The sequence below is a fragment of the Eublepharis macularius genome, chromosome 4, assembly GCF_028583425.1.
Source record: "Eublepharis macularius isolate TG4126 chromosome 4, MPM_Emac_v1.0, whole genome shotgun sequence".
NCBI lineage: Eukaryota > Metazoa > Chordata > Lepidosauria > Squamata > Eublepharidae > Eublepharis > Eublepharis macularius.
This window is the reverse complement of record NC_072793.1, coordinates 91732131-91756843: the sequence shown is the minus strand read 5'-3', so window position 1 is coordinate 91756843 and position 24713 is coordinate 91732131. Positions and strand designations below refer to the sequence as shown.

Sequence of the window (24713 nt, the reverse complement as noted above, 5' to 3'; positions counted from 1 at the left end):
GTCTCCTGTACATTATTTTAGTATATATCATCATCCGTCAGTGCCCTCGTGCTTAGTTCTGTATTTATTATTTTTTTAGATTTTTATACCACCTCTCCCTTGTATGAGGCCAGAAGTGGTTTACAACATTAAAAACAATTAAAAACAACAATAAATATTATATATTAAAACTAAGAGCATGACTACCATTAAAGGGTTCCACAAATGCAACCTGTGGTTAAAAAAAGAAAGACTGTCCCAATCTTGCTGAGTGGTGAATTCTCAGAAAGTTTCCAGCTATTTAAACAGGCACAGTTAAGAGGCAGCTGTAGACTGCATATAAAACCACCCCAAACCATGGCTGCCATATATTTGTATAACTGTGCCATAGTGAATTACAAATCATTCTGTTGGGAAAGGAGGGATTTTAAGGCGACTATCCACGACGGAGGAGAATAATGGATTGGGACCAGGGACTGAAGGAGAATGAGAAGAGCAGAAAGTCAGAGCTGTTGGAGAATGATGTAAGAAAAGATGATTTTATGAGTGTGGGGGGAGAAGATGCATTCTTGAGTTTGAATATTGATGAGTCCCAGAAGCGTTTCCTTCATCGTTGCCGGTGTGCTCTGGGCTGCCTGTGTGGTGGCCCTTGATGGTATTGTTTAGCATGACGTGTCCTGGGGCACTTGTCATGAACTGAAACTGCTTGACATTTCACTGTTTTGCTTCAAGACTCTGGTTCATTGACTCTCATAACTTCCTACAGATTTCCAGAGAACAGAGTTTGGAACCTGAGGTCCAGCATCTCCCTTTGCCTTGACAACATCCCCAATGCGACCATGGGATCTGGCAGTGAATAGGCGGCCTCCTTCTGCCCCCTTTGACCAGCGACGATTCTCAGGGGGAACTTGTGGCAACCCAACACATCTCAGGAGAAGGTACAGCACATCAGTCTTTACCAACCATACAAGGTTTCTTGAGGCAAACACTGGCAAATTCCTATACTTGCTTAGTAAAAGTGTGCCAGTTTCACTGCTGCAGACATTACCACTTAACACATTGGTTGTTGATAGATGACTGGTGATAGTGGTGATATAATATGGGCTAATATTTCTAGTTTCGAAGTATGTCATAGTTAAAACAAAGATGGTACCCACATTAATATGGACAGAAAAGTAAATCTCTGGTATCTTAAGTGTAGTGCTTCTTTATACACTATCTTCTTCTCTAGAGGTAGCCTTTTGTACTGACCATCTGGAGTTATGCCATTGTTGCACAAAGTTTACTGCTCATATGTTCACTGGTGGAGGGATTCCTTTGCCATGCAGATGAGAAAGGATAAACGTTTATTTATTTATAGTCCACCTTTCTCACTGAGAGCTTTTCTATGCACTCAATTTACAGTGGGTTTTGTGGGTTTCAATCCAAGAGGATTGGACCTGGCTTGGCCTTCTATAATTCCGCACTTGAGAGTGTCACACTGAAGTAGTATCTGGGGTTTTTCTTCCCTCTGTGCTTGGAAAAATACCCTCTTCTTGATTCCGGCTTTCTGGGGGATGTCAATGACATCAGCAATTTTGTCAGTGTAGGCATCTCCTTTCTTGTGTGTGTGGTTTTTGTACATATGTTATAATGTTTGGACATGAGAGGGGATTATGATTCAACTGTACATGTGTTCCAATGAGAAAGTTCAAATTTTTACTGCCCAGAGATTCAATTTTGGGGATGGACAATTCCAATCATGTGTTCCTAGTGTGCCTATCGGAGACAATTAAGTGATGACACAAGAGAATCACGCATGTGCCGTAAACTCCATGTTTAGAACATATAAGAAATGAAAGTGAAAGAATGGACAGAGTGCATGGCACAGTACAAAGCACTGATCTTCCTTGATGTTAATTTTAATTTGGATAATTTTTTTGAAGAAAATGGACAAAAACGGAGAAGAAATTGTTTGTAGTATAACAACATTATAACATTATTGTTATAGAATTTTTTTAAAAGGACATTGGGGGGAAAATGGACAACAAAACAGGAAAAATGGAGATTAATGTACAAATGTCATCTTCCACAGCTTCTGTTGGCAAGCAGACTTTGGAGAATTACATAATTCTGCAGAGTTTAGAATGCACATATTACACATAACACAATACAGTATTTTTCAATAAGGAAAGCTGAAAAGGATGAGTGGGGGAGAAAGAAGGGGAAGGAGTGGTTGGATATTGACTTTCAGCCAGTCAGTGCACAGAGAAATAAAGGGGAGGGTGAAAGGTCAGGCCAGAGCTAGTACTAAAGAAAAAGTTCCCACATCAAAAAAAGCGTCTCTTTTTTAAAAATGGGGTATATGCAAAGGGAAAAAAACCACGAAAAACCCGATTCTGCTGCAATTGCAGCCTTTCCCCTTGTGGAATTTGGAACAGTAAGGAAAGCAATTTGAACACGGAACTGATGTAATTTGACTGTGCGGAATACTCCTGAGGCTCAAGGTGGATTACACAGTGAGTCAAAACAATCAATGGCTTGGACATTCATTCAATAACAATGCAATGGAATATGGATTACAGAAATTTAAATACAAACAGAAACCCAAATGCAGAGCAGCAGCAAATTAAAACAAACAGTAAGCAATTTGACATGGCACATTAAATGACACAGAAACTACCCAATAGATACCCAGTAGTATAGTCACAGCTGTATAGTCAACAACAACAACTTGTGTCCCTTAATCAAAGCATCTCTCTGAACCATTTTCTTACAGTACAACCCTCCTACCTGTGTAAAAAAAACCCTCCTGAATAATTCAGTTTTGCATAGTTTGCCGAAAGCCAGGAGAGTGGGACCCTTCCTAACCTCAGCAGGCAGGCCATTCTCTTAGGTGGGGACCACAATAGAGAATGCAGGTGTATGAACAGCTGTTGTTTTTGTTCAGCTGCAGGGCATAGGCTTGGATCCACTGGAAATTTTACTGATAGAAGGGACTACCATCAGTGGAGCAAAATTTTCTTGCCTTCCCCCATGCGGTTCCTGGGGGACAGGTGACCCCAGCAACATCAAGGGGGAGAGTTAGTGGTCTGCCGTAGGAGGCGGAACTGGTAAAAATGGGGCTTCTTTCTATTTGCAGAAATTCTCTGCTGGATCCAACCCATGCATTTTTGCATTTTGTAATTTTCTTCAGGTATCTATAGAAAAGGCTTCCACTAACATAGAAAAGGCTTACACTCCTGTAATTAACCAATGTGCTGACCAAGAAGCCATTAAAATGTTGCTATCTTCAAAAGTTCGGTGTGCTCTCAAAAGTATCAAAATGACAGATTGGAAGGGTATTAAAGGGAAGAACTTGGGTGGTCACGATGGTTGCAAGTCACTTGAAAGCCATCCATAACACAAGCCTGTTGTTGATGACCACAGGGATTCCTTCCCTAAGAATTAAACCAGCCAGCAATCGGAATCTAGCAATGTCAGGTGTGATTTCTGAAGCTTTTATCTTAGATATGGAATGAGGCCTGACCTGGATAGGCCAGGAGAGCTTGATCTCGTCAGATCTCAGAAACTAAGCAGGGTCAGCCTTGGCTAGTAATTGGATGGGAGACCTCCATTGAAGACCAAGGTTGCAGAGGCAGGCAATGGCAAACCACTTCAGAGTCTCTTGCCATGAAAACCCAACCAGGGGATGCCATAAGTCAACTCTGGCTTAAGGGCCGGATTTCATTTTTTTTCATGGAATGAGCCTGCTCAGCTCTCTGACTGCCCTTCTTCCAGATATTGGGCAGAACAGCTAGACACCATATCAAACCAGAATCATGCCAGCAATGACAACTTGTTCTGTGTGGCATACATGTACAATATTGTGACTGGATTTGTCTCCCAGTTTTGCTTTATCAACAGTTGGTCCTCTTGTGCTGCTAGTTCTGCCATAAAAATGGGTTTAGGGTAGCTAAGAGCTTGGCACAGATAATCGGCTGGCCCTTGGGGTCACCCCTCTATATTTCTCTCCCCCAACTGGCTTCACAGCCCTCCTTCCCGTCACCACTGGGGCCGACGTGAGCGACCTCTGCAAACCCTGCTAGCCCAGGATGAGAACTACTTGCACCCGGCTTTTTTCCAGCAGCAGCAGCCACAGCCACACGTTCCCGTAGATGAGCACCCGGCGTACATTCTGGCCAATACGCCACCACGAATGCTTCACCCGGCTGCGCACCCACCCCACCAGCATCCATTCATGGTGGATCTCCATGAGCAGGTAGGTTCTGTATGTGTTTCCGGGAAGGGGGCGTTCAGTCTACAACAATTAATTTCAAGGGCTGAAATCTTGACCTTGCAGTACAAAAACACAGGCTAGAGTTTGCATAGAGCTTGAATCGTGACTTAATGCTAAGCTACTGGTAACACTGGACATGTGTTTTTAACGTGTCAGGGATGCAGTGTTACCTGTTGTTGAAAACTGCATTATGTCCCTAGCATGGGGAGTCAGGAGAGGGGAAAAGCTTTTCAAAGATAGAGCCATGTGAGATCGCTGGGGGAGAAGAACGTTAAAATTGTAGTCTTGCAATCTCAACTGAGAGATGAACCACCAGCTCTTCTCCTCCCCTGCCTCCCCACACTAGGGACAGGGTCCTGTATTCCTCTCTTCGTTGAGCTTGCAAGAAGACAGTTTTAAAGTTCCTCTCCCCCAGTGATTCTGTGTGGCTCTGTCTTTGAAAACTGTCTTGGAAAAGCTCTTCCTGTCCCCTACCTCCTTGCCCTAGGGACATAATGCTGTTTTCAACTACAGTTCCCAGGTAACATTGCATCCCTGACATGTTTAAAAAACACATGTCCGGCATCACTTGTAGCTTAGCTCTTAGTACCCGTGGCCAGGACGAGCATCTCCCTCTCCCCCACCCACTTCATTTTCTGTACTGAAGAGGGGCAATAATGTTGGAGCTTACCTCGGAACATACCGCTAGTGGCAAGTGTAAATGTCTTCCTTTAGGAAATGGAGGCTGGATGTTCAGTTAGCTACTTGCTGCTTTTAGGTCATGGAAGGACCCATGTCTGGGTGTGCATTGCCTGGGTAAGGTCCCAAGCTGAATACCTGGCATCTCACATTTAAAGGGTTGAGATTTCCTGGGTTGCAAAGCTGGGGATGATTTCTGTGAGAAGGGACACTGTTAGTCAGGATAGATGATGTTTGGCCAGATGGACTTGTAGGCTGAGAGTACATGGCAGCTTTACAGGTTCTTGCTTGGTAGGATCAGGCTGAGCCCTCTGGATTTGGAGGCAAGACTCTTTAAAAAAAATTTTTTTAATCATATAAACAATGATACAAACCAAAGGGAACCATAAAACCATAAGATACATAGAGAACTGACTGCCCTCTTGTTGGGCCTTTATTTATCTGTACTGTGGCCTGATGGAAGTGGGGCCCTCGTTGTCCAAGTTCCAACTTCCTCACTGCTGCTAAATTTGCTTATGCTTGTGTGGTACTTGGGAACTTCTGAGTTACATGGTCCCCCTGAGACCAGTCTTCTACACAGCTTGAGGGAGAACTTTTAACACTTTAAGACAGGATTTTGTACATTGTAGTGCCTTGGGCTTCCAGGCCACAGATGACCCCTACAAACACTGTCTCTGTCCCTTGCTGATGCACACTGTTCCCTACACAGTTAGTGTTGCTTAGCTACTGAACCACAGATTATGGCCTGTTTTTATTTAACTTGGCTGAGTTCCAGGCTGCACTGAGTAAAAGTTAAACCCAGCTGGAGACCATGTTCCTATAACAATCTTTATCTAGGCCTGTGAGATAGACTGGTGCTATGGTGGAGGCTGCCTACTTGGGCAGTAAATAGCAAAATGCTGTTTCTTGTTAAAGGTATCCTTGCATTTTCCTCTCTACCACACATTCCATTTGTTACCTAGCAAAATAACCCAAGCTTAGGGACTTGAAAATTAACTGTTTAATATTTATCCCAAGTATGTTCCTTTGTCTTTAAGGTACAAAACAAGTAGCTTTTTTGTTGATACTCCAGTGCAAGTCTCTGCACCGAGGCACACTTCTGGGCACACGGCTTTTTTCCTCTCCCCCTGCACTCCCAAGTTTGGCTCAACAAACACTGGGGAAGCTGAAAGACTTGTATTGTCTTTGTATGCTGTACAGAGTGCTGAAGCTTGGTGATTTGCTGCAGGTCTCCAGACAGGGATCAGCCCCCTGTGATGCTTGAATTAACTTTCAGCAATCTCTTTATAGAGTTTGAACTCTTATCCTATTGTTTCCATGCCAGAAAGGGATGTTAAAACACTGTTAAGTAGATTGTGATCTCTGTTATCACTGGCTGATGAAGATCTCTGCAGATCTGAAACTGGTATGTCCTTTTGTATTGCTGCTTCTTTTATATCCTGCCTGGCATATTTAGCTGTGGACTCAAGCTAGAAGAGAGGCTTCAGGTAGCTTGGATGTGCTAACGCAAGGAGATGCAGCATTAACTTTGTCATACATTTCTCTTTCCTTCAGGTGCATCAGGGAGCTGTCCCTCTCTCCTACACGGTGACCACAGTAACAACACAAGGCTTCCCCATTCACACCAGCCAGCACATCCCAGGTTGTAGTGCACAGCAACTCCCAGCATGCTCGGTGATGTTCAGTGGACAGCACTACCCACTCTGTTGCCTCCCACCCCCTGTGAGTCCACTGATGTGGGTACAGTCAAGATTTGTGGGGAAGAGGGAAGAAGAAGTTAAAGTCTGATTCTCTGATTTGGAATGTTGTCACCACACATCCCTGTTTGGATGTGATACCTGACCAGTTGGATCTGTTTTGTTCCTCATGTGCTTAGAGGCTAATATTTATTGGTGTGCCACTTAAGGGTTCTTGGACTACTGGCAGTCATGAGTGAAGCCAGTGTGGTGTAGTGGTTTGACTAGGATCTGGGAGACCCAGCTTGCTTGAGCCAGTCACATACTCTCAGCCTAATCTACCTCACAGGGTTCTTGTGAAGATAAAATGGAGGTGAGAAGAATAATGTAAGATGCTTTGGATCCCCATTGGAGAAAGGTTGGGAATAAATGAATTAATAAAACCATCAGCAGGAATAATCTGCTGCCAATGGGATTCTTTTCCATTCTGCAGCTAGACTGACATCCGTTCCTTTTCAGGTTGGATGCCCTGATCCTAAGTGTGTGTCATGCAGCCTTCTTACAAAGGCCCCTCTGCTCTTCCTTTGCAGCTGATCCAGGCCTGTGCCATGCAGCAGCTCCCTGTCTCTTACCAAACGTTTCCACCACTTATCTCCAGCGATCATTACATTTTGCACCCTCCACCGCCTGTGCCACCACACCAGCCTCCGCATATGGCTCCCCTCAGCCAGTTTGTCCCACTCCAACCCCAGCATCCTCGCATGGTAAGGTTTTTTTTTGCGGGGGGGGGGCATCTCAGGCCCCATCGGAAGCTTTCTGTTGTGGGCGGTATCAGTTGTGACATGGTTACGATCACCCTATGCAGATTAGAATCATCCAGCTTCTTAGTCTCAGTTTTCAAAGAAAGTTTTTTGCCACTGTAGAGAAGCTTGAAAGTGATTTTGCTTAAACTGTCAAATTATAATTGAGTATGAGTGAAGGTTCTAGTGGTCATGAAGAAGGGCATGTTACATGGGCCCCATTTTTCCTGTCTCCTACATTATACAGTCAGTTACCTGGAGTCCTGTATGCTAAAGGCTTCAGCACCACCAGGTAGGTCTAGCATGACCCTGCTGTACAATTGTTCCATGTCTGTTAGTTGGTGTAGAAGTAATCATGTCCATCCCTGAAATCCTATCTGTTGGCTTGACGACTATGAATGAGTTCCATGGACACTAGATAGCCTGTGCCACAGAGTGTGCTTTCTCTTCCTGTAAAATTTCCATTTGCTCAAAGGCTGATTGAAAACCATTGAACTTGCACAAACAGAAGTTTCAGTGGAAGAGGGGGGCATGCTTTGCGACAGAAACTATCTGGGTGTGCACAGAACTCATTCATAGGATCCAAGCCATTATTTTCAACTAGTGTGACAAAGTAAAGGTTGAAAGTCTCTACATAACATTGGCAATCTACTATAGTAGTACATAGTGGAGAAGTACCTCATTGCCACTGAATAGTGTTTTTCATTGTGGACCTTGGCAGTGCATACATTGTATTTATTTGTAGTATTTATGAATTGCTTGAGGCTGTGTACAGTACATAAAAATGCTCAATAATGTGTTTCTCAATTCCCACTTACATACACAATATTTCATGAGTTTGGCCATCAGTGTTCCCATTTTATGAGTTGGTAAGTGAAGCCAAGATGCCTGAGAACAGCTAGTGAGTCTGTGGCTGAACTGCAGGACCTCAGGACAATGAGTGCTTCAGGCCCTCTTCTTGCCTGTCTGCCACAAGTTCAGCTCAGAATCAAACATGCCATGCTTAAAAATTCTTTTCTAGCTGGGAGCTGGGATTCCTCCTGCCACCTCCCCCAGCAGGAAGGACTTCCTGCCAAATGCCAAAAATGGAGATGGTCAGAAAAAGAATGGTTAGCATTATGAAAAAATCTCCACAGTAATAGTTAGGATAGGTGGCTTCTGCATTTGTGATAAAAAGGTAAACCCTGTGCATGCACCGAGTCATTACTGACCCATGTCAGTATTGCATCACGACGTTTCTTGGCAGACTTTTTTTTACGGGGTGGTTTGCCATTGTCTTCCCCAGTCGTCTACACTTTACTCCCAGGAAACTGGGTACTCATTTTACCGACCTTGGAAGGATGGAAGGCTGAGTCAACCTTGAGCCGGCTACCTGAACCTGGCTTCCGCCAGGATTGAACTCACGTCATGAGCAGAGCTTGTACTGCAGTACTGCAGCTTACCACTCTGTGCCATGGGGCTCTTGCATTTGTAATATATAGTGGAAAATGAGGAATTTAGTCTTCTTAAAAACATGTTTTTTTAAAAAAAAGTGGACTGAATTCCTCATTTTGTGCTGCACATCACACACCCAGAAACTGCTTAGCCCAGCTATTACTAGAAGCCATCTTGTTGATTTAAAAAAAACCCAACTATATTCAATAGTAGATTTAATTTTGAAAACCAGTGCCAACCAAAATATCTGGCAACCTTTTGGAAAGGTTGCTGATTTTAATGAAATCTCAAGGGGAAGGTTTTGGTAATAAAGGAACTGTAGGCAATAAAACTTAAATAGTACATAATGTTGAGGAAGCTTTTTGTCAAACAGTAGGATGGAAACTAGGGGAAGAGGCAGTACATTGCTAGACTTGGATACCTTTGCAGGTAGTCGTGGAAAACTCTTGCATCTTACTGCATAACTTTGGATGTTTCTTCTGTCAAAGAAAATTACTAAGTTGGCTGATGAATAAAAGGAGCAGCCATAGTTCAATGGTAGAAGATCTACTTGGCATGTACGGTTACAGGTGCAATCTCCAGCATCTCCGGTTAAAAGGACCAAGGTAGTAGGTAAAACTGAAAGACTTCAACCTGAGACCTGGGGAACCACTGCTGGTTAAAGTAGACAAGGCTGCCTTTAATAGTCTGATGATCTGACCCTGTATAGGGCAGTTTCATTTATAAAAGCTATTCCTAAAGGGTAATGGGATGCAGGACAAGTGAATGGAATTGCATGGGATGTGATTGGTCAAAGGGAGGCAGAAGCCAGTTGGGAAAGTGTGAGGGAGAAGTGAAGAGAGCAAAGATGGCGCTGAAGAGGAGAAAGCAGGAGCTGCTAGTCTGAAGGGAGCTTGGTATTGGTTTCGCTTCTGTGTTTTCCTTTCTGCATTGTTTATTGATTTAGTTCTGTGTATTATAAAGACAATGTTTAAGCATCAAAAGGACAGAATGAGTGCCACTTTCTATCAGAATTCTATCTAGAATTGAGACAGTACATTTTATGCTATTCCTCTCTCTCCACCCAAACCCTCAGATGTAGCTGGTAAAACATAGTTAGACAGCAACCCTTACAACAAGGTCTCTGTGGCATGTGCAATCATATCACATTGAGACTTTCTCTGAAAAGAGGCCAAATTGGGCAAACTTGGAGCCTGGTGTCCACCCCTCAGTCAAGAACTAAAGTACAGAACTATATCTGATGGCAGCAGACCTACAGAAGTTGCAGCCAAGCAGCAATAAAGCACGGGGAGGGGGGAGGGCTGAGGGTGCTGCATTCACCATCTGTCTCTCCACTGGATTCTTCCCCTGTCATGGAGCCTCATTTGATAAAGCAACATAAGTGTACAGCAACCCTCAGCACTGCTAGAAATCTCTCTCTACCCTTCCACATGATTACTGTTTGTTTAGCTCTGACCTGATTTTTTTGAAGATGTGGATCTACCTGTGTTGAGTGCAAGTCTGCCATAGAAAGAATATGCTGGGAAGAGTCACAGAGGAAGTTGTCTTCCAGCTGGCTAAGCCTGTGGGGGACCTATCTGAGTTTCTGAGAATAGTGAATGTCAGTTAGCCTGGCAGTGTTGCCTTTTGGTTCCTGGGCTGCTCTCTGTCCCAGTGACAGTGCAGTACTGTGTTTTGCAGCATATCTGACCTGTTGAGATTGTCTCTTATGGATATATGTGGAAGCTGTTGACGATTGGTATGAACTGTGTGATGCCTGTTTTTCTTACAGCCCTTACAAAGGATAGAAAATGAGGTGGAGCTCCGGGGTGAACAGCACTCCATTGGAGGCTTCTCGTATTCTCCTTCCCACCATACTCCTGCACTGTCTGCCTCTGTGCCGCTGCATTACCTTCCCCACACCCACGACCCTCTGCATCAGGAACTGCCCTTTGGCGTGGTGAGTGTTCAGCAAGGGCCTCCAGAGCTCTCTGGAGCTGTGAACCCGGATGGAAGAGGGATCCTTTTGGTCTCTCTCCCTCACCACTTGTATGCAGTGTATGGCCACATGAATTAATTGAGGTGCAGAGCCTGTCTCAAGAATTCACTGGTTCTCCTCCAGCAGCCTCTGGGGATGGACAGATACCCTTTCATGAAACCATGACACAGCATTCTGGGCCTGTTTGGGCTCTGTCTTTTGCCCAGGCAGCTCTGACTCTCTCATTTGCATGATGATTGTGAGAAATACATGAAATTCTCATGTTTTCTCCTTTTTAAAAAATAAATTTTATTTTATATATTACACCACAAAGAGATATATTAACACTGCAAACAGAGAAGATAAAAAAAACACAAGGAAGCAACAAAAAAGGGAGGGAAGAGAACAGCTTCCATCCAACTTGGCTATAACCTTATACCCAGGGATCTCCCCACTGAACCCCATTTTATTCCACTCCAAATTTGTTTCAGTTAGAAGTTATGGTTTATGGTGTAGAGACTCTTAATCAAATAACTTTAATGAGTGCAGATATAATGCTACTAAATAACAGTAGTCAATTTGGGAGTGAAGGAAGAATCCTGGAAGAGACCAAATGTTTGCTGAAACGTCAGATCTTAAGTTCCCTCCAAAAGAAGGAAGTTAAAGAGCAACTAAATAGACCATTAACTGAATTAGAATAATTAATTTGAAATATAGATAAAGAAGAGGGAAAATTAATCACTAAAATATATAGGAATTTATTAAATTAGGGAAAAGTTCCAAAGCAGGCGATTAAAAAGAGTTGGGAAGCAGAACTGAATATTAAATTTAATAATAAATATTGGAATCAATTATTTCAACGATTTCCCTTTAAAACATTTTCTCCTTTTGAATGTATTTCATCCTTTTGAGGGAAAGTAGAATTCTTCCTGAGAACCTGAGAACTTGTTTTTCTTTTTTAAAATTTCTAGTCCTTGTGGTTGCAAAGCTAAGTTGAGCAATGCCTGTTGAAATATGGGGAGAGGGTGGTGAATAAGATTTCTAGTAGCTGTGGATGAGGCTTCAGTGCCCTGCTTAGTTCACAATTAGCAAGATCATAATACAGTATACAAGATCATGATACAGCATCATAATACAGTACAGTGTCCTTGTGGTATAGGGGAAATTGAAACTGTAGAACATATTGTATTACATTGCCCGTTATCAAGAAATTCACATTAAGTTTGTTTCCCCCATAATCAGAAGGCACCCTGACCAATCAGAATTTGAGTATACCATAATGCTGTTAATAGATGAAAACCCAAAGGTTTCATGTAGAGTGAAGTTTTTCGCAGCAGCTTACAAAATCCACCAATTAAGGAAAGTATAAAAATATGTGATGAAATTTTAATTTTGCATAATACTGTATTTTATTTTTTGCATAATATTTTTAGTAATGTGGGAGCTAATCATTTTTACCTCTTTTTTAACTTGAGAATAAGAATGCTGTTACGTTTTATGCTGGTCTAGGACCGTTTTAATAAAGATTGATACAGTACAGTGACAGTTGCACATTAAATTGTGTACATCTAGAGAAATGTACAAATTGCTCAAGTAGCATAATTGCTGTGTTTCAGCTTTTAAATTTTATTTTAGGGTAGTATATCCATAGGCTGGATTAGGCAGCAGGGCCACCTCTGTGGCAACACTAACTTTTCTGTTGGTGTCCCCAACAGCCATATCCACACATGATGCCCAGGCGACTGAACACCCAGCGATACAGATTGCAGCAGCCACTGCCACCTCCACCGCCGCCCCCGCCCCCATACTATCCGAGCTTCCTGCCATATTTCCTGTGAGTATCCATTGATTGAACACTAGCAAAAAGGAGAGAAGGGATCCAAAGGGCATTCGAATGCTATGATTCTGCCTTGTGTGTGTGATTCTGGGAACCACCTCTGTTTTGTGATTTCCTACTGCAGTTCAATGCTTCCTGTGTCACCGACAGCTGTGGGGCCCACAATAAGTCTGGACTTGGATGTGGATGATGTGGAGATGGAAAACTATGAGGTGGGTCAGTTTCTCTCTTCCCTTCTTATGGAGTGTCTCAGCATGGAAAGCATCCAAAGCTGTAGTTTGTGCCCAAGTTGCACTCATAATTGTATGATAAAGAGTTTAGTACCTCTGTGTTAAAGAAGTGGGAGGTGGCAGGAAAAGAACATTGGTGCAACCAGAAATACTGCTGCTCTCTAGGGATGCATTAGAGACAGTAAAGGCTTCAAACTCTGGAGGTGAAGACCTGGCAAAAGACCAAATGAGTTTCCATACTGCACATGTGGTGGTGGGTTGGAGTCACATGCAGCATAGAGGATAGAGTGGGGGGGACAGTGTTCCTGGAACTGGGCTGATCCACCTTCTGTCTCCTACCACCAGGCATTACTGAACCTAGCTGAAAGACTAGGGGAGGCCAAGCCACGGGGACTCACCAAAGCAGACATTGAGCACCTTCCATCCTACCGCTTCAACCCAGAGAGCCATCAGTCAGAGCAAACCCTGTGAGTACTAGCAGTAGATTGGAGAAGTCTTCTGATAGCTTCTTTATTCCATGCAGTTTGTCCCCAAGTGAGAGGGGCACACACTGCGATGAAGAGCTTGGGCTGGCATGTCTGAGTGGGGGTGAAAAGCTGTTTATCCTTGCAACATCATTGACTGGGGAATTTGCATATACAGTAAATGCAATAGCTAGGCTTGGATGCCTCTAGATATCATTTCCTAGCATTGGTATTCTTCAGAATTGTTGCAATCAGAACTGAATTTAAGCACAAGCTAAGTAAAAATTCAGATTACAGATGCTGCAGATTTCACAGCAAACATATTTTGGCATCTGAGCATGCCCTGTTTGATGCTCATGACCAGACCATGAGCTGATCAGAGATATGTTCAGCTTTCATGAAACAGCTGCCAAACAAGTGTGCCAGTTCCTCTTGTTCAGAATCATCAGGACATTGGGTTCTGGTCTTTCAGAGTTTCTCTGTATCCTAGCCTTTTTGGGCTGGGACCCAGGAAAGCTTTGTAAGGAATCAGAAACTGACTCACAGCTGATGGAGGATAAGCTGGGAATGGACTTCTGATCCACCCCTGCCCCCCAAAATAGCTACGCAGTGAAGGCAAAAATCAAAAGTGTTCAGCTTCTGGTTTCCCCCCATTGCAAAAGGGAGAAGAAAGAGAAAGACACTTTCTCTTTTTTTCTCTACAGCCCAAGCTTAGGGCTTGAGGTGGGGAAAAGAAGGGGAATCAGGTGAACTTTTGACAGCTCATACTGCCAGATTTGCTATATTTTGTCCAGTCTGGGATGCAGAAAAGTTTCCAGGGGGAGTGATCAGATGAACTAGACTTCCAGCTGATGCTGCATTACCTGGAAGTTGGTTTCTGATGTCTGCCAGTAGTCTGTTCCTTCAAACTGGTTGTAAACCGCCAAACCACCTGCTAATTAATTAGCTTTGATGTAAGCGGAATGAGAAGATGTTTGAGCATCCTTACAATGGATTGCAGCCTCAGATTATAGAATAATACACATTTGAGTGGAGCAATGCTATGAGTAGTCTTAAATGTGACATCGCTTAGGGTCTCAGGTTGTCTTAACATGACCCTGCTGGCAGTTGCAGGCAGACACCAGAAGAGAAGATGCTCCCAGAAGTGTAGGTTTAAGTTGAAACACAGCAAATTTGTATTGGATGCTGGGTAAAATTCTTACCAGTTGATCGGTGCAAGAATGTTCTTAGGAAGTTGTACAATCACATTGGGAACTGTTTTATTAGAAGTGTGGATCAGCATTTCCTGGAAATAGACCAAAGAGAATCCTGCTATTGAATTACATACTTGGAGTCACTTCCTTTCCTGCCTATGTGGAGGGCTTCCTTTCTTCTTTACCCTAACCCTGAATTCCTGCAATAAGGCTGACTGGATTCTTCCCCAACCCCAGGTGTGTTGTGTGCTTCAGTGACTTTGAAGTCAGGCAGCTTCTGCGAGTTTTGCCCTGCAACCACGAGTTCCACGCTAAGTGCATTGACAAATGGTTAAAGGTAAGGTATGCTTTGACCAAGGGCTCTTTAGGCTGAGAAGTTCTGGGTGTTATAACTTAATCAGCAAGCAGAATCTTCAAGGAACCATGTGCACACACATTTCCTGCCCTTGGGTGGGCAGCTAGCATTATTCAGACCATTTGATTTGAACCACAGCTTTAGAATGAAGCTTTGACAGGCCTTGAATGGTTTACAGTTGCAACTGCCACAGGATGAGTTACGAGGTGGGGCGTCTAGGTGTATTCCTGCCAAATTCATAATGGCCTTATTTTCCATTGGTGGTTCTGAGTGAATCATTTGCACGTCTGTTAAGGTGGATACCTACTCTGTTAAGTACAAACAGAATTTTATGAATCCTGGTATTGTGTCTGACAAGCTTCTTGGAATTGTAGTTCCATTTAGCTCTTGCAATTTGCAGCCACTGGTAGTTCTTTCCTCTATGGATTTCTGTGTTTGAAAGACATCGGAGTTAATGGCCATTGCAACACCCAGTGGCTGAGTTCTGCAAGCTGCTTGGTTGATAGATTTGTGTCCCACTTTTTGATCATACAGTCCTCAAAGCTTTTCCATATAGCTGGAGAGCTGAGATACTGAGCTCCCCCTCCTCCCCCCATCAGCCTGTTGTAAGTCAGTGTTTTTATTGGATACGTTTATGTATCACATTTTAAACATTTGGTTTGTTCCAGTGATACAGTTTTTGCAAGGATTGTGGATCTTTGCTGTATTCTCTGCTGACCCTGGAATGTTGATTCTTGGGATCATGGGACCTGTGTGGATTAATAGCCATAAAGATTGGGAGGAGCTATGCTCACAGGAGGAGGCAGTGATATTTGCCCTCTCAGTACAGCCTCCTGACTCACGCAGCTGTTAGTCCACCCAGGTCCTGCAACCCCAGAGCAACTTCTCCAAGGATGGAACAGGGAATACAGCAAAGATCCACAGCCCTTGTGATCAAATGAAATAGCACAAAGTGGTATGTAAATGTATCAAATCCATTTATAACATTTTTTAAAATACAAAAGTAATTTCTTTTCCACCTCTTTCCCATGTTGCTCCATTAATAGTTTTGGAAAGTTAATTATACATTGTGTGGAGAAGTTTGTCCTTGCTTACTGTTTTGCACTGTTTGCTATCCTAATTTGGTGTTCTTTGCACACTTAGCTAGCTCATTGTTCAACCTTAACTCTAGATTAACTTTGGGGCACTGGTCTCAATGTTTTTAGATGACCCAATGCTTTCTTTTCCCTCATGGAAAACGTGTCTGTTGATTCCTATCATGTGCCTTCTTTATTAAGAAATGCTTTCATAAGAAAGTTTTTGAAGGTTTCTGGATGTATCCCTTCACTCCTGTGTGTATTTGCATAGAACTTGGGTACCTGTCCTTACTAACTGACAGCCGATATTTAGGGAAATCAATCAATCCCTCTTAGTTTTCTGCAGCAACTGGGAGATAATGCTAAACCCCTTGTGAAGGATGATGTTTCAGACAAACTAGTACTACTTCCTGTTGTTGCTGACTGCATTTGTCTACAATATCAACCTCCTTTCTCATACTACATTTGTGAAACTCTACTACAGATACCCAAGCAAAAAACCCATGGACATAGCATGTCTGCTGAAGGGTACACATCAATAATTCAGTTCTTTCCCCTTTAAAATATATCTGTGCCAGGGGAACAGGAAAAAGTTGGCTTCATGAAGATATGAAGCATGTACCTTGTATTTGGAGAATCCACATTGACCAAATTAATGGAACTGATTAGGTCAAGTCATGTATACACAGTTTATTCTGCTTCATTTACATTGATAGGATTTGTCCCGTGTCTCAGAAATGGATGTTGCTGTATCAACCTGGCAGTTATGCTGAGATGGACAGAAAGGTCTGGGTGTCCCTGTGGTGTAGCAGGCCAACTAGACTGCTGCCTCCAAAGTCTCATTCTTGCCTTGGTCCTTGTAGGCGAACCGCACATGCCCAATCTGCCGGGCGGATGCCTCAGAAGTGCACCGGGAAGCCGAGTGAGGCTCGTTGACAAGCTGCTGCACAAATTCACTCCAGGATATGGACCTTGGACCAGGGGCTTGGGCCAGCCTGTATGCTTAGCCTCTGGGGCCTCTCCTGGAATGTGGTGAGAATATAAGCAATGTATGACACCCCTCCCCCTCCCCCCCGTGGCATGGACTGGGCCTGGTGGCAGAGCCAGCTCTGCAGTGTCACGCTTTGTAGGGGGAGGCAATCCCTATGTGCTTTGCACTCCAAAGACTCTCCATCCTTGCGCCATTACTCTCCAGGTGTTTGCTTTTTTTTTTTTTTTTGGAGTTTGTGTTTCCTTTCCTTTTTGGCTGTCTGACCCAGATCTTAGCCTGACTTCTTCTCCTTCCGGTATTGCTGGTTGGGATCCTTGAAAGCAGAGCAGCTCAAAGGAAGAAGTGAGGAAGTGCCTGCTTCAGTCCTACCAGCCAAAGTGTTGCACTGCAGGTAGTGTGTGGAGAGGGGAAGGGGGGGTTGGTTGCTACACTGTGTTGTGAGCAGCCCCCACTCAAATCAAGGCCCAGGGCCACCTTCTAATTTTTCTTTACCCAGATACTTTGTCCCTCCAGCTTCTCAGGTTCTTCCCCACCCCATGCCTGAGATGTTGGGTAAAGGTTTAGGGTTGTTCCCACAACTCATCGGGGGGGAGGGAATGATGGAGTGAAAAAGGCCCATTTAAGGTCCAGCAATATCCTGCCCCCTCATTGCTGTTGCAGTGAGGTGGTGCTGGGGGATTCCTACGCACCCCTTCCCCTAGAAAAAGGAAGGAGGTGTGTATAAGCGGAAATCTCTGTTAAAGCAGCTGGCTGTTTGCTCCATACTTAGTATGGTGGAGTGTCTCTCTTTGAGGCTTGTCTTTTGGGATTTGAGAATCAGGTTCTAGCAGACCCTTCTGCCTTTTTTTGTCCACCCTGCCTGTTTTTGTCCACCCTTCACACATGCATGGGCACCCCATCTGAAGAACTGATACATTTGTGTGCCCCACTCCTTCTCAGTACCTGTCTCCATGGAAGCAACCTTGAATCAAGTTCTTGCCACTGATTTTAAAAATATTCCTGAGAGCCATTTCTCTCCCTGTTTTCTCCTGTGGAGGGAGATGTTTGCCAGGCAGTTCATAGCAGAAGCCTTCAATCCTGCCATTGTGGCTGAAATCACATGCACTCTCCTACACTGTCCTCAGGCTAAGCCCCTGAAAATCTGTTGGGCAGCTGTGACGCTCTCGGCAGCAGTATCCTGGGCAGAAAGCAGATGGGGAATTATTTATTAATCTTGTTGTTGTCTACCCTTGCACTAACCTGTCCTGGGGAAAGCCCATCTGGCAATCTCTCCAGGATGCTCAATGCAGTGCTGCATCAGCCTTCTTCCCTTTTAGGTAGGTCCAAGGCAGGCATTTTCATTCCTTTCCTCCTTTTGTGTTGTCTCTCCCCCATCAAGTTTGGCCTAATAATGCTGCCACTACCACCTGGTGAGTTTTTCTGCATGGCCTGATGTTTGTACCCTGGATCAGGTACCGTGGGTGGGATTTATTTTTTTTGCCATGACAAGCATATACTCAAAGTTGTGTGCCTTCCTGTGTTTGCACACACAATCCTACCTAAACCACCTGCTGATTGGAAGCAAGAAAGCAACCAACCTGCCACCCTGGTACAGAAACCTGTTATTGTCCAAAAAAAGTTGTTTTGCATGATGATACTGTGGAGCAAGAGAGAAGCCCTCGCTGTGTAGTTGGTTTGTGTTCTGAAGCCTGGCAGAAGACTCAGAAAGGATGACAAAACCTAATGTAAATGTTCACAAATTATGCATGCATGTTATGACCAGCTTGGAACTTGGTATTGGCTAACTCTCTAGCCAGCTGTGGGGTGATGGGGTGGGGTGGGGAAGAGGGAGTTCTTTGTGCTCAGCTGATTACTGCCATGCACTGTACTGCACATGTCCGCAACACCTCACAAGGACCGTTAACGCTTTTGGGGGCATTTTCCTCTCCCCACCTCCTCTGCAAATTTAGAGATTGGAAATTGGGTTGGGCCAGGAGGAGGCAGTGGCAATCTTGTTTTGACTTCCTCCTTTGCTCAGTAAAGGCTTGGGCCCTGTGCCATTAATAGCTGTCTTAAAAAGGAGAATTTTGGCAAGTGCAGCTTTTCCTTTATGGTGCTGTAGAGGTGTGAGAAGTTGCACCTGATGACATGCTCCTTTCTCTGCAGCTATTAACAACTTGGGAGTCTTGTCCTACATTGACTTGGGTGACTCAACAGGGCAAGTCTGGCAGCACAGGTCTTTGTCAGAATTTGTTTTCCACAAGCCACAAAGCTGAACTCTTGTTCAACTGGGCGCTCTCCGCCATCTGTCCCTCATGTGATTCTTGATTCAACTTGGAGTCTCCACTTGGCCTTTTTGGGTCTTACCTCCCCTCTTTTGAAGGGAACAGTGAGTGGTAGAACATGAGAGCAGTAGCTTCTAGAGAACTCTAAGCTTGGCCATGTACTCGTTCAGGGACCTCCAAAGCTGCTGAGTGACTGTATTTATGTGGCCATTTGTCCCAGAGCAAAGAGGCATTAATGGAACAGGTGCAGTGCCCTGATACATTAGTTTGGATCAGCCCAGAGGGAATGGAATTTGCAAAGGAAAATTGGCTTCCAGTTCTGCTCTTTTCTGTAGGAAGTTCTGAGTTTTGATGGTGGCTGGGGAGGGGAAGTGGCCTTTCTTAAAACAGTGGGCAGGCGCAGTGTAGCTGTCGGTGTTTTTCTGAGCACACCGGCTCTCAGCAATACTCACTTCTGAAGCAGGGGAAAGTCTGTGGGTGTGACTTGGGCCACCAGGCCTTTTGCCACTGGTGCTTACTACATGGCAGAGGTGAGCAGCTATTCCTTCTGGCAGTAGCTGGAATTCTTGACCCATCTGAAATTAGGGGAGGGGGAACCTGTTTGTGGCCCCCAGTCCAGGATAAGAATAGCCCCCAACCCTTCAGCTCCTGCCTTTGGATTATGCGGGCACACAATCAGGCAGGCAAAGTAGGAAGTAGCAAAGTATGTTGTGTTACAACTTACAATGGCTTTTGTTCAGGAGCAGCAGCTGGCCTGCTGCCAGATAAGCATTTGAAACTACTGAATTCTGGGCTGGTCCCAGCTTTCTTTTAAAGAAATCAATGACCTGAATTTCTGATAGATAAAGGATGATGATTTTTTTCCTTGTTACATTTTAGCTGACCTAAGTTATGATACAGTCATTTTAGAGAGGGCCAAATAATTAGCCTCTTTGTTCCTACCCCTATTTTTTCTGAGGATCAGAATAGCTGCAGCTGGATATCTAAGCCAAGTACTGGCCCTTGCACACACCCAGAGGAATGGGCCACTTGCCATAGTAAAACTGCACAGACACCAGCAGCTCCTTCCCGCCTTCTGTGACTAACTGATTCCTCCCGTCCCCTCACATGTCAAGCCAGTGCCTTGTGTCAGACCCACCTCCTCTCCCCCCAGCCTTTCCCTTTGTTTCAGCTTTTTAAAAACAAAAACTTATTTCAAGTAACACAAATAACCAAAGGTCTTTACTCTCTCTCTCTCTCTCTGTGTGTGTATGTATATGTATATGTATATATATATATATATATATATATATAAAAACCCACAGGGGATGTTTGTTTATAGCCAATCAGAATTGTGCTGGTGCCCATCTGTGTTAAGTGCTCTCTTCTCCTTCCCCCATCATGTTTTTTATTTTCCCTTGGGGGGAGGGGAGGCACGAGAAAGGTTATTGGAGGTGGGGAGGGTGGAAAAGCCTTACGGTTCTTCTGATGGTGACTCGAAAGCTCACAGCTCGTGTGCTGCAGAATTTATTCCAATGAGCAGCTAAAATGATCATTTAAAAAAACAAAAAAATTACTAAAACATTTATTTAGGATGTTTGTGATTGCTGATTGCGCTGTAGATGCCACTGTTTACCAATGATTTCCTGTGGTGGGATAGTGGACTGTTTGCTGTTCTTTTATACCAGTCCCGTGCCCTCCAGAGGGAAAGCTTGGCTTCTCCCTACAAGGAGAGGAATCTCCCTGTAGGGCACCAGGGCATTTGTTCTGTGTTAGAAAGTTTTATATATATATATATATATAATATAAATATATATATATAATTTTTTGCTCTGTTACTTGCACATTTTACAGTTACCTCATTTTCCCATGTATGTATTTGAAAAAAGGCTAATATATAGAGAAGAAAAAAGGTTCTTAAATCTCTAAAAGTGTTTGTTTTTTTCCATTCCATTGGAATCATATTGGTTTGTAGCATTTAACATAACTAGTATGTTGTATTATATATATGTGTATTATACTGATTGAAATTTTTAACAGATTTGTACTTTTTTTAAAATGAAAGTTGCTAGTTCTGCTTGACCAAGTAGTGCAATCATTATTTTTTTTAATGTTGTGGCTGATTTTGAGAGGGATATTCACTAATAAATGTATGATGTATACCAATGAGGGCAGGCCAGTTTCTTCTCTTACCAGAGGCCGTGCTTTCAAGAGGTTTTTCTGCCCTTCTATAAGGAGCTCACAGTGACATTCTTGGGTCACCACAACCCTGTGAAGTGGTAGGCTGACTGAGCTCCATAGTGGAGCAAGGCCTTTCAATCTGGAGTAAGAGCTCCAAACAGCCCTTACCCTATTCTCACAGGATTATCAAGAGGTAGTCACAATAATGACAAGTGCTCTACAGAAAATACCTGCTTAATGCTTTTTGTGGGGGAGGGGGGCAAAGATGTTGAAGGTTAACTTGTTGCCAGTGTTGGTGCGAGATCAAAGTATCCAAACAAAATGTACCATGAAAAGCTACAATCTTAATCTGCATGCTTCAGTGAGGATGAGGTGTTTGGACTCATTGAATACATGCTCATTTTATACTGGTTTATGGGACAACCTTCCAAGGAGAGGCATTGTTTTGGTATTCCATTAGGCCATTTAGTGAGACACCTGTTAGATCAAGAAACCTGTAGATTACAGTTCTGGCTGTTACAACACCATGGTAGAAAAAACCAAGGGCAAGCTATCATGTGGAATACAGTGGGCTTCCTTTATAGTATTTTGTATGTTGCATTCACTGCCACAGCCTAAAGCATCTCAGCTCAGAAGACAAACAAAACTGTTGAGAGTACTGACTTGCTTGTGGGGTATCAATGGTTTATTTTTGGAAGGGGTCTTCTAGGCCAAAGTATGAATAAGCTCTGAAATAAGGTTGTATTTAAACTAATACCTTTGTAAATGATTGGCTGTTATTGGTGTAAGGTGAGGCAGCTGGCACCGCCAAAGTGTTCAAATGTGCTGAATCTGCCTTGTGATAGCATGTGTCACATACCAGCAAACTGATCTGGTTTAAAAACCAAGGCTACTAGTGGTACCACCAGTCGATTTTATTCCAAGTTACCACCATCATGAGGCAGCAGCCCTTGACCATTCTTGCTTTTATCCTGAAGTAACTACAACTATCCTCAGTGCATTTGAGGGGTGCGGGGAGCTTTTATCACAGAGGCAGCTCACTCCATGCCACCCCTGGAATTTGTTCTTTTATGAAATTATACTTGTACAGTCTCCCACCTGGAGCTACAATCTCCCATCTGGAGTAGCATGTGTGTTCCAGCAGGAAATATGGAAGTCTAGGCCCCAACAAATTTGGATTCTTAGCCTACCTCTTTTAAAAATAGTCAGTCAGTATGTCTTGTCCTTGGTTATGGCTCCCCCCACAAGTAGTGTGGGATTCCACTACAGTCAGTCTCAGGCTATTTGCAAGGGCTTTGATCAAAACCAGTGATTCTGAAGAAGGGAATTTAGATCAGAAAGAAATTATTAGATTTGCTATCATTGTACTGTGTGGCACTTTGGTCTACGACAGCTGTCAAACTTGTGCTGAAAAGGAATATACATCTTCTGAGGCTTTCAGCCAGGTGTGTTTCCTGATGTCATCACTACTCTTCCAGCTAAATCTCAAGGAAGCAACAGCAGTGGCTCATGGAAAATTTAACACCACAGCCAACTCAAAGCAGTGTAGTTTGGGTTTATCTAGCAGGACAGCAGAGCTTCAGCCAGTAGGAGCTAGTAAAAAGTTTACCCATCACAACCCTATAGTTTTGTCATCAAAGCCTCAAAAGCTTTGGGATGATGTCAGTGTTTACTTTCATTACGTACACAGGCAGATCACATATTCCTCAAGAAAATGATAAGTTGCTTCTGCTCTGGCTGTTGTAGGGAAAGGGACACAACCTCAGTTTATACCAGGCCTCCAACACAGTAATCTCCAACCTTTTCAAACCAAGGACCCATCCTTAATATTGAGTTATCAGTATGGGGCTAACTGAGCTACAAGCATGTGATAGCTGCATAGGAGGAAGTAGAGAATGCAGAGTTAAGGTCTCATTGGAACTGTGGACAGGGGACCTGGAGCCATAAAGAGAAGCTAAACACCAGAGGGTGTAGTGAATAACAACCAAACAAACCATAGTTTGTTATTTGCTACACCATCTGGTGTTTAGCTTCTTTTTTTTACCAATGAGTGTCCTCCCATTGTTGACCTGCTGCCTCAAAGCAGGTGGTCTGGTGCCCTTGCTCTCTACAAAAGCATGCTAGCAAGTCCTTCCAAAAATCATTAGTAGCATTATAGGGACTTGCAGTTTTGCAAATGCAACATGCACTCTCTCATACAGTACACTGCTGTTTATTTAGTAGGAGAAACAAGATGCTTAGCACTGTTTTGCTTATGGGACTAGAGAAGGGGCAGGTACAGTTTAAATGAAGTCTTAAATCTTTCCACCCTGCATCAGTGCGTGTATGCACAAGCAATTTTTGCCTACTTACGCAGGCACTTCTGATAATCTCCCACATTGTGCATAGTTTAGCCCTTACGAGTAGTACTCACTACACAGCTCATGAAGAACTGCAGTTGCCATCAACCAAAACCAGCCACATTTACTTTCATTCCTGTTCTAAGTCCTACACCTCAGGGAACATTGCAGCTTATCCATTCCTCTGCTGTGAGCTGTTGCAAGGTGGTAACTACCTGCCAAATACAAGCCCCCTCCAGGCAAGGGCCTTGTACAATTTCCTAAAGCATGAGCAAGATGCCACATTGGGGAACTGCCCAAAGAACCAAAGGTGACATCTCAAAGAGAGACACATAGCTCCGAAGGTGCCGAGTATTACCACCTTAGAGGCACATTTTCTCTGTCAAAACTCTCGGCAACTGAGACCTTAACAGAAGAATGGAAAATGCTACTTAAGAGGCCAACAGTCTTTTTCATAAGAAGGGCCTTCTGCCTGCCACACTATGCAAGCTTTTCAATCTTTAAGAGCTGACAAGCGTACCAGGAGTCAAGCCCCAGCTTGCAACCTGCTTGCTCCCTATCTGGTCTTCGAAAGGGACAGTAATAAGTCATCTGTTTCTGTAAGGTACAAGAGTGTAATGCACGAAGAACCTAGATTCAAGTTGGGACTCACTATGGGTGATTCCCAGTGATTCCCTTAGACTACTGGATCCACTTGCCTCTGTGCCCGAGTAGTGTTCAGGTCCTGTCCCACTCTTGTCAGCAGGGGAGCTACCACTTTCTTTTGTTGTGCTACCACTATGAGGCACAGACAAAAGTAATGGCAATGGGACTGGTAGACACAGACTGACTGAAGCCAACTTAATATATTACTATAGGGACTGAAGCAGATTTCTGAAGCAAAACCGAACCCTTAAGCTGCCAAGAGTGGGGCAGTAAGCAGTTTGGGGATATATTGTCGAAGGCTTTCACGGCCGGAGAACGATGGTTGTTGGGGGTTTTCCGGGCTGTATTGCCGTGGTCTTGGCATTGTAGTTCCTGAC

General features: G+C 43.8%; 1 protein-coding gene across 3 annotated transcripts in view; it reads left to right on the top strand.

The window, feature by feature from the left end:
• RNF44 (ring finger protein 44) overlaps positions 1-17750 on the top strand; it is a 58942-nt gene extending 41192 nt beyond the window's left edge. For 2 of the 3 annotated variants that reach the window (XM_054976803.1, XM_054976802.1), the window contains exons 2-11: positions 746-917; positions 3991-4219; positions 6470-6637; positions 7182-7355; positions 10597-10764; positions 12498-12616; positions 12744-12831; positions 13195-13316; positions 14744-14843; positions 16801-17750. In XM_054976803.1, coding sequence (XP_054832778.1) covers positions 811-917; positions 3991-4219; positions 6470-6637; positions 7182-7355; positions 10597-10764; positions 12498-12616; positions 12744-12831; positions 13195-13316; positions 14744-14843; positions 16801-16863 — 1338 coding nt within the window. In that variant the 5' untranslated portion in view covers positions 746-810 and the 3' untranslated portion in view covers positions 16864-17750. Of the gene's footprint in view, positions 1-745; positions 918-3990; positions 4220-6469; positions 6638-7181; positions 7356-10596; positions 10765-12497; positions 12617-12743; positions 12832-13194; positions 13317-14743; positions 14844-16800 lie in introns of those variants that run through there. The other variant, XM_054976804.1, reaches the window with a different exon arrangement.
• Positions 17751-24713: the final 6963 nt, after the last annotated feature.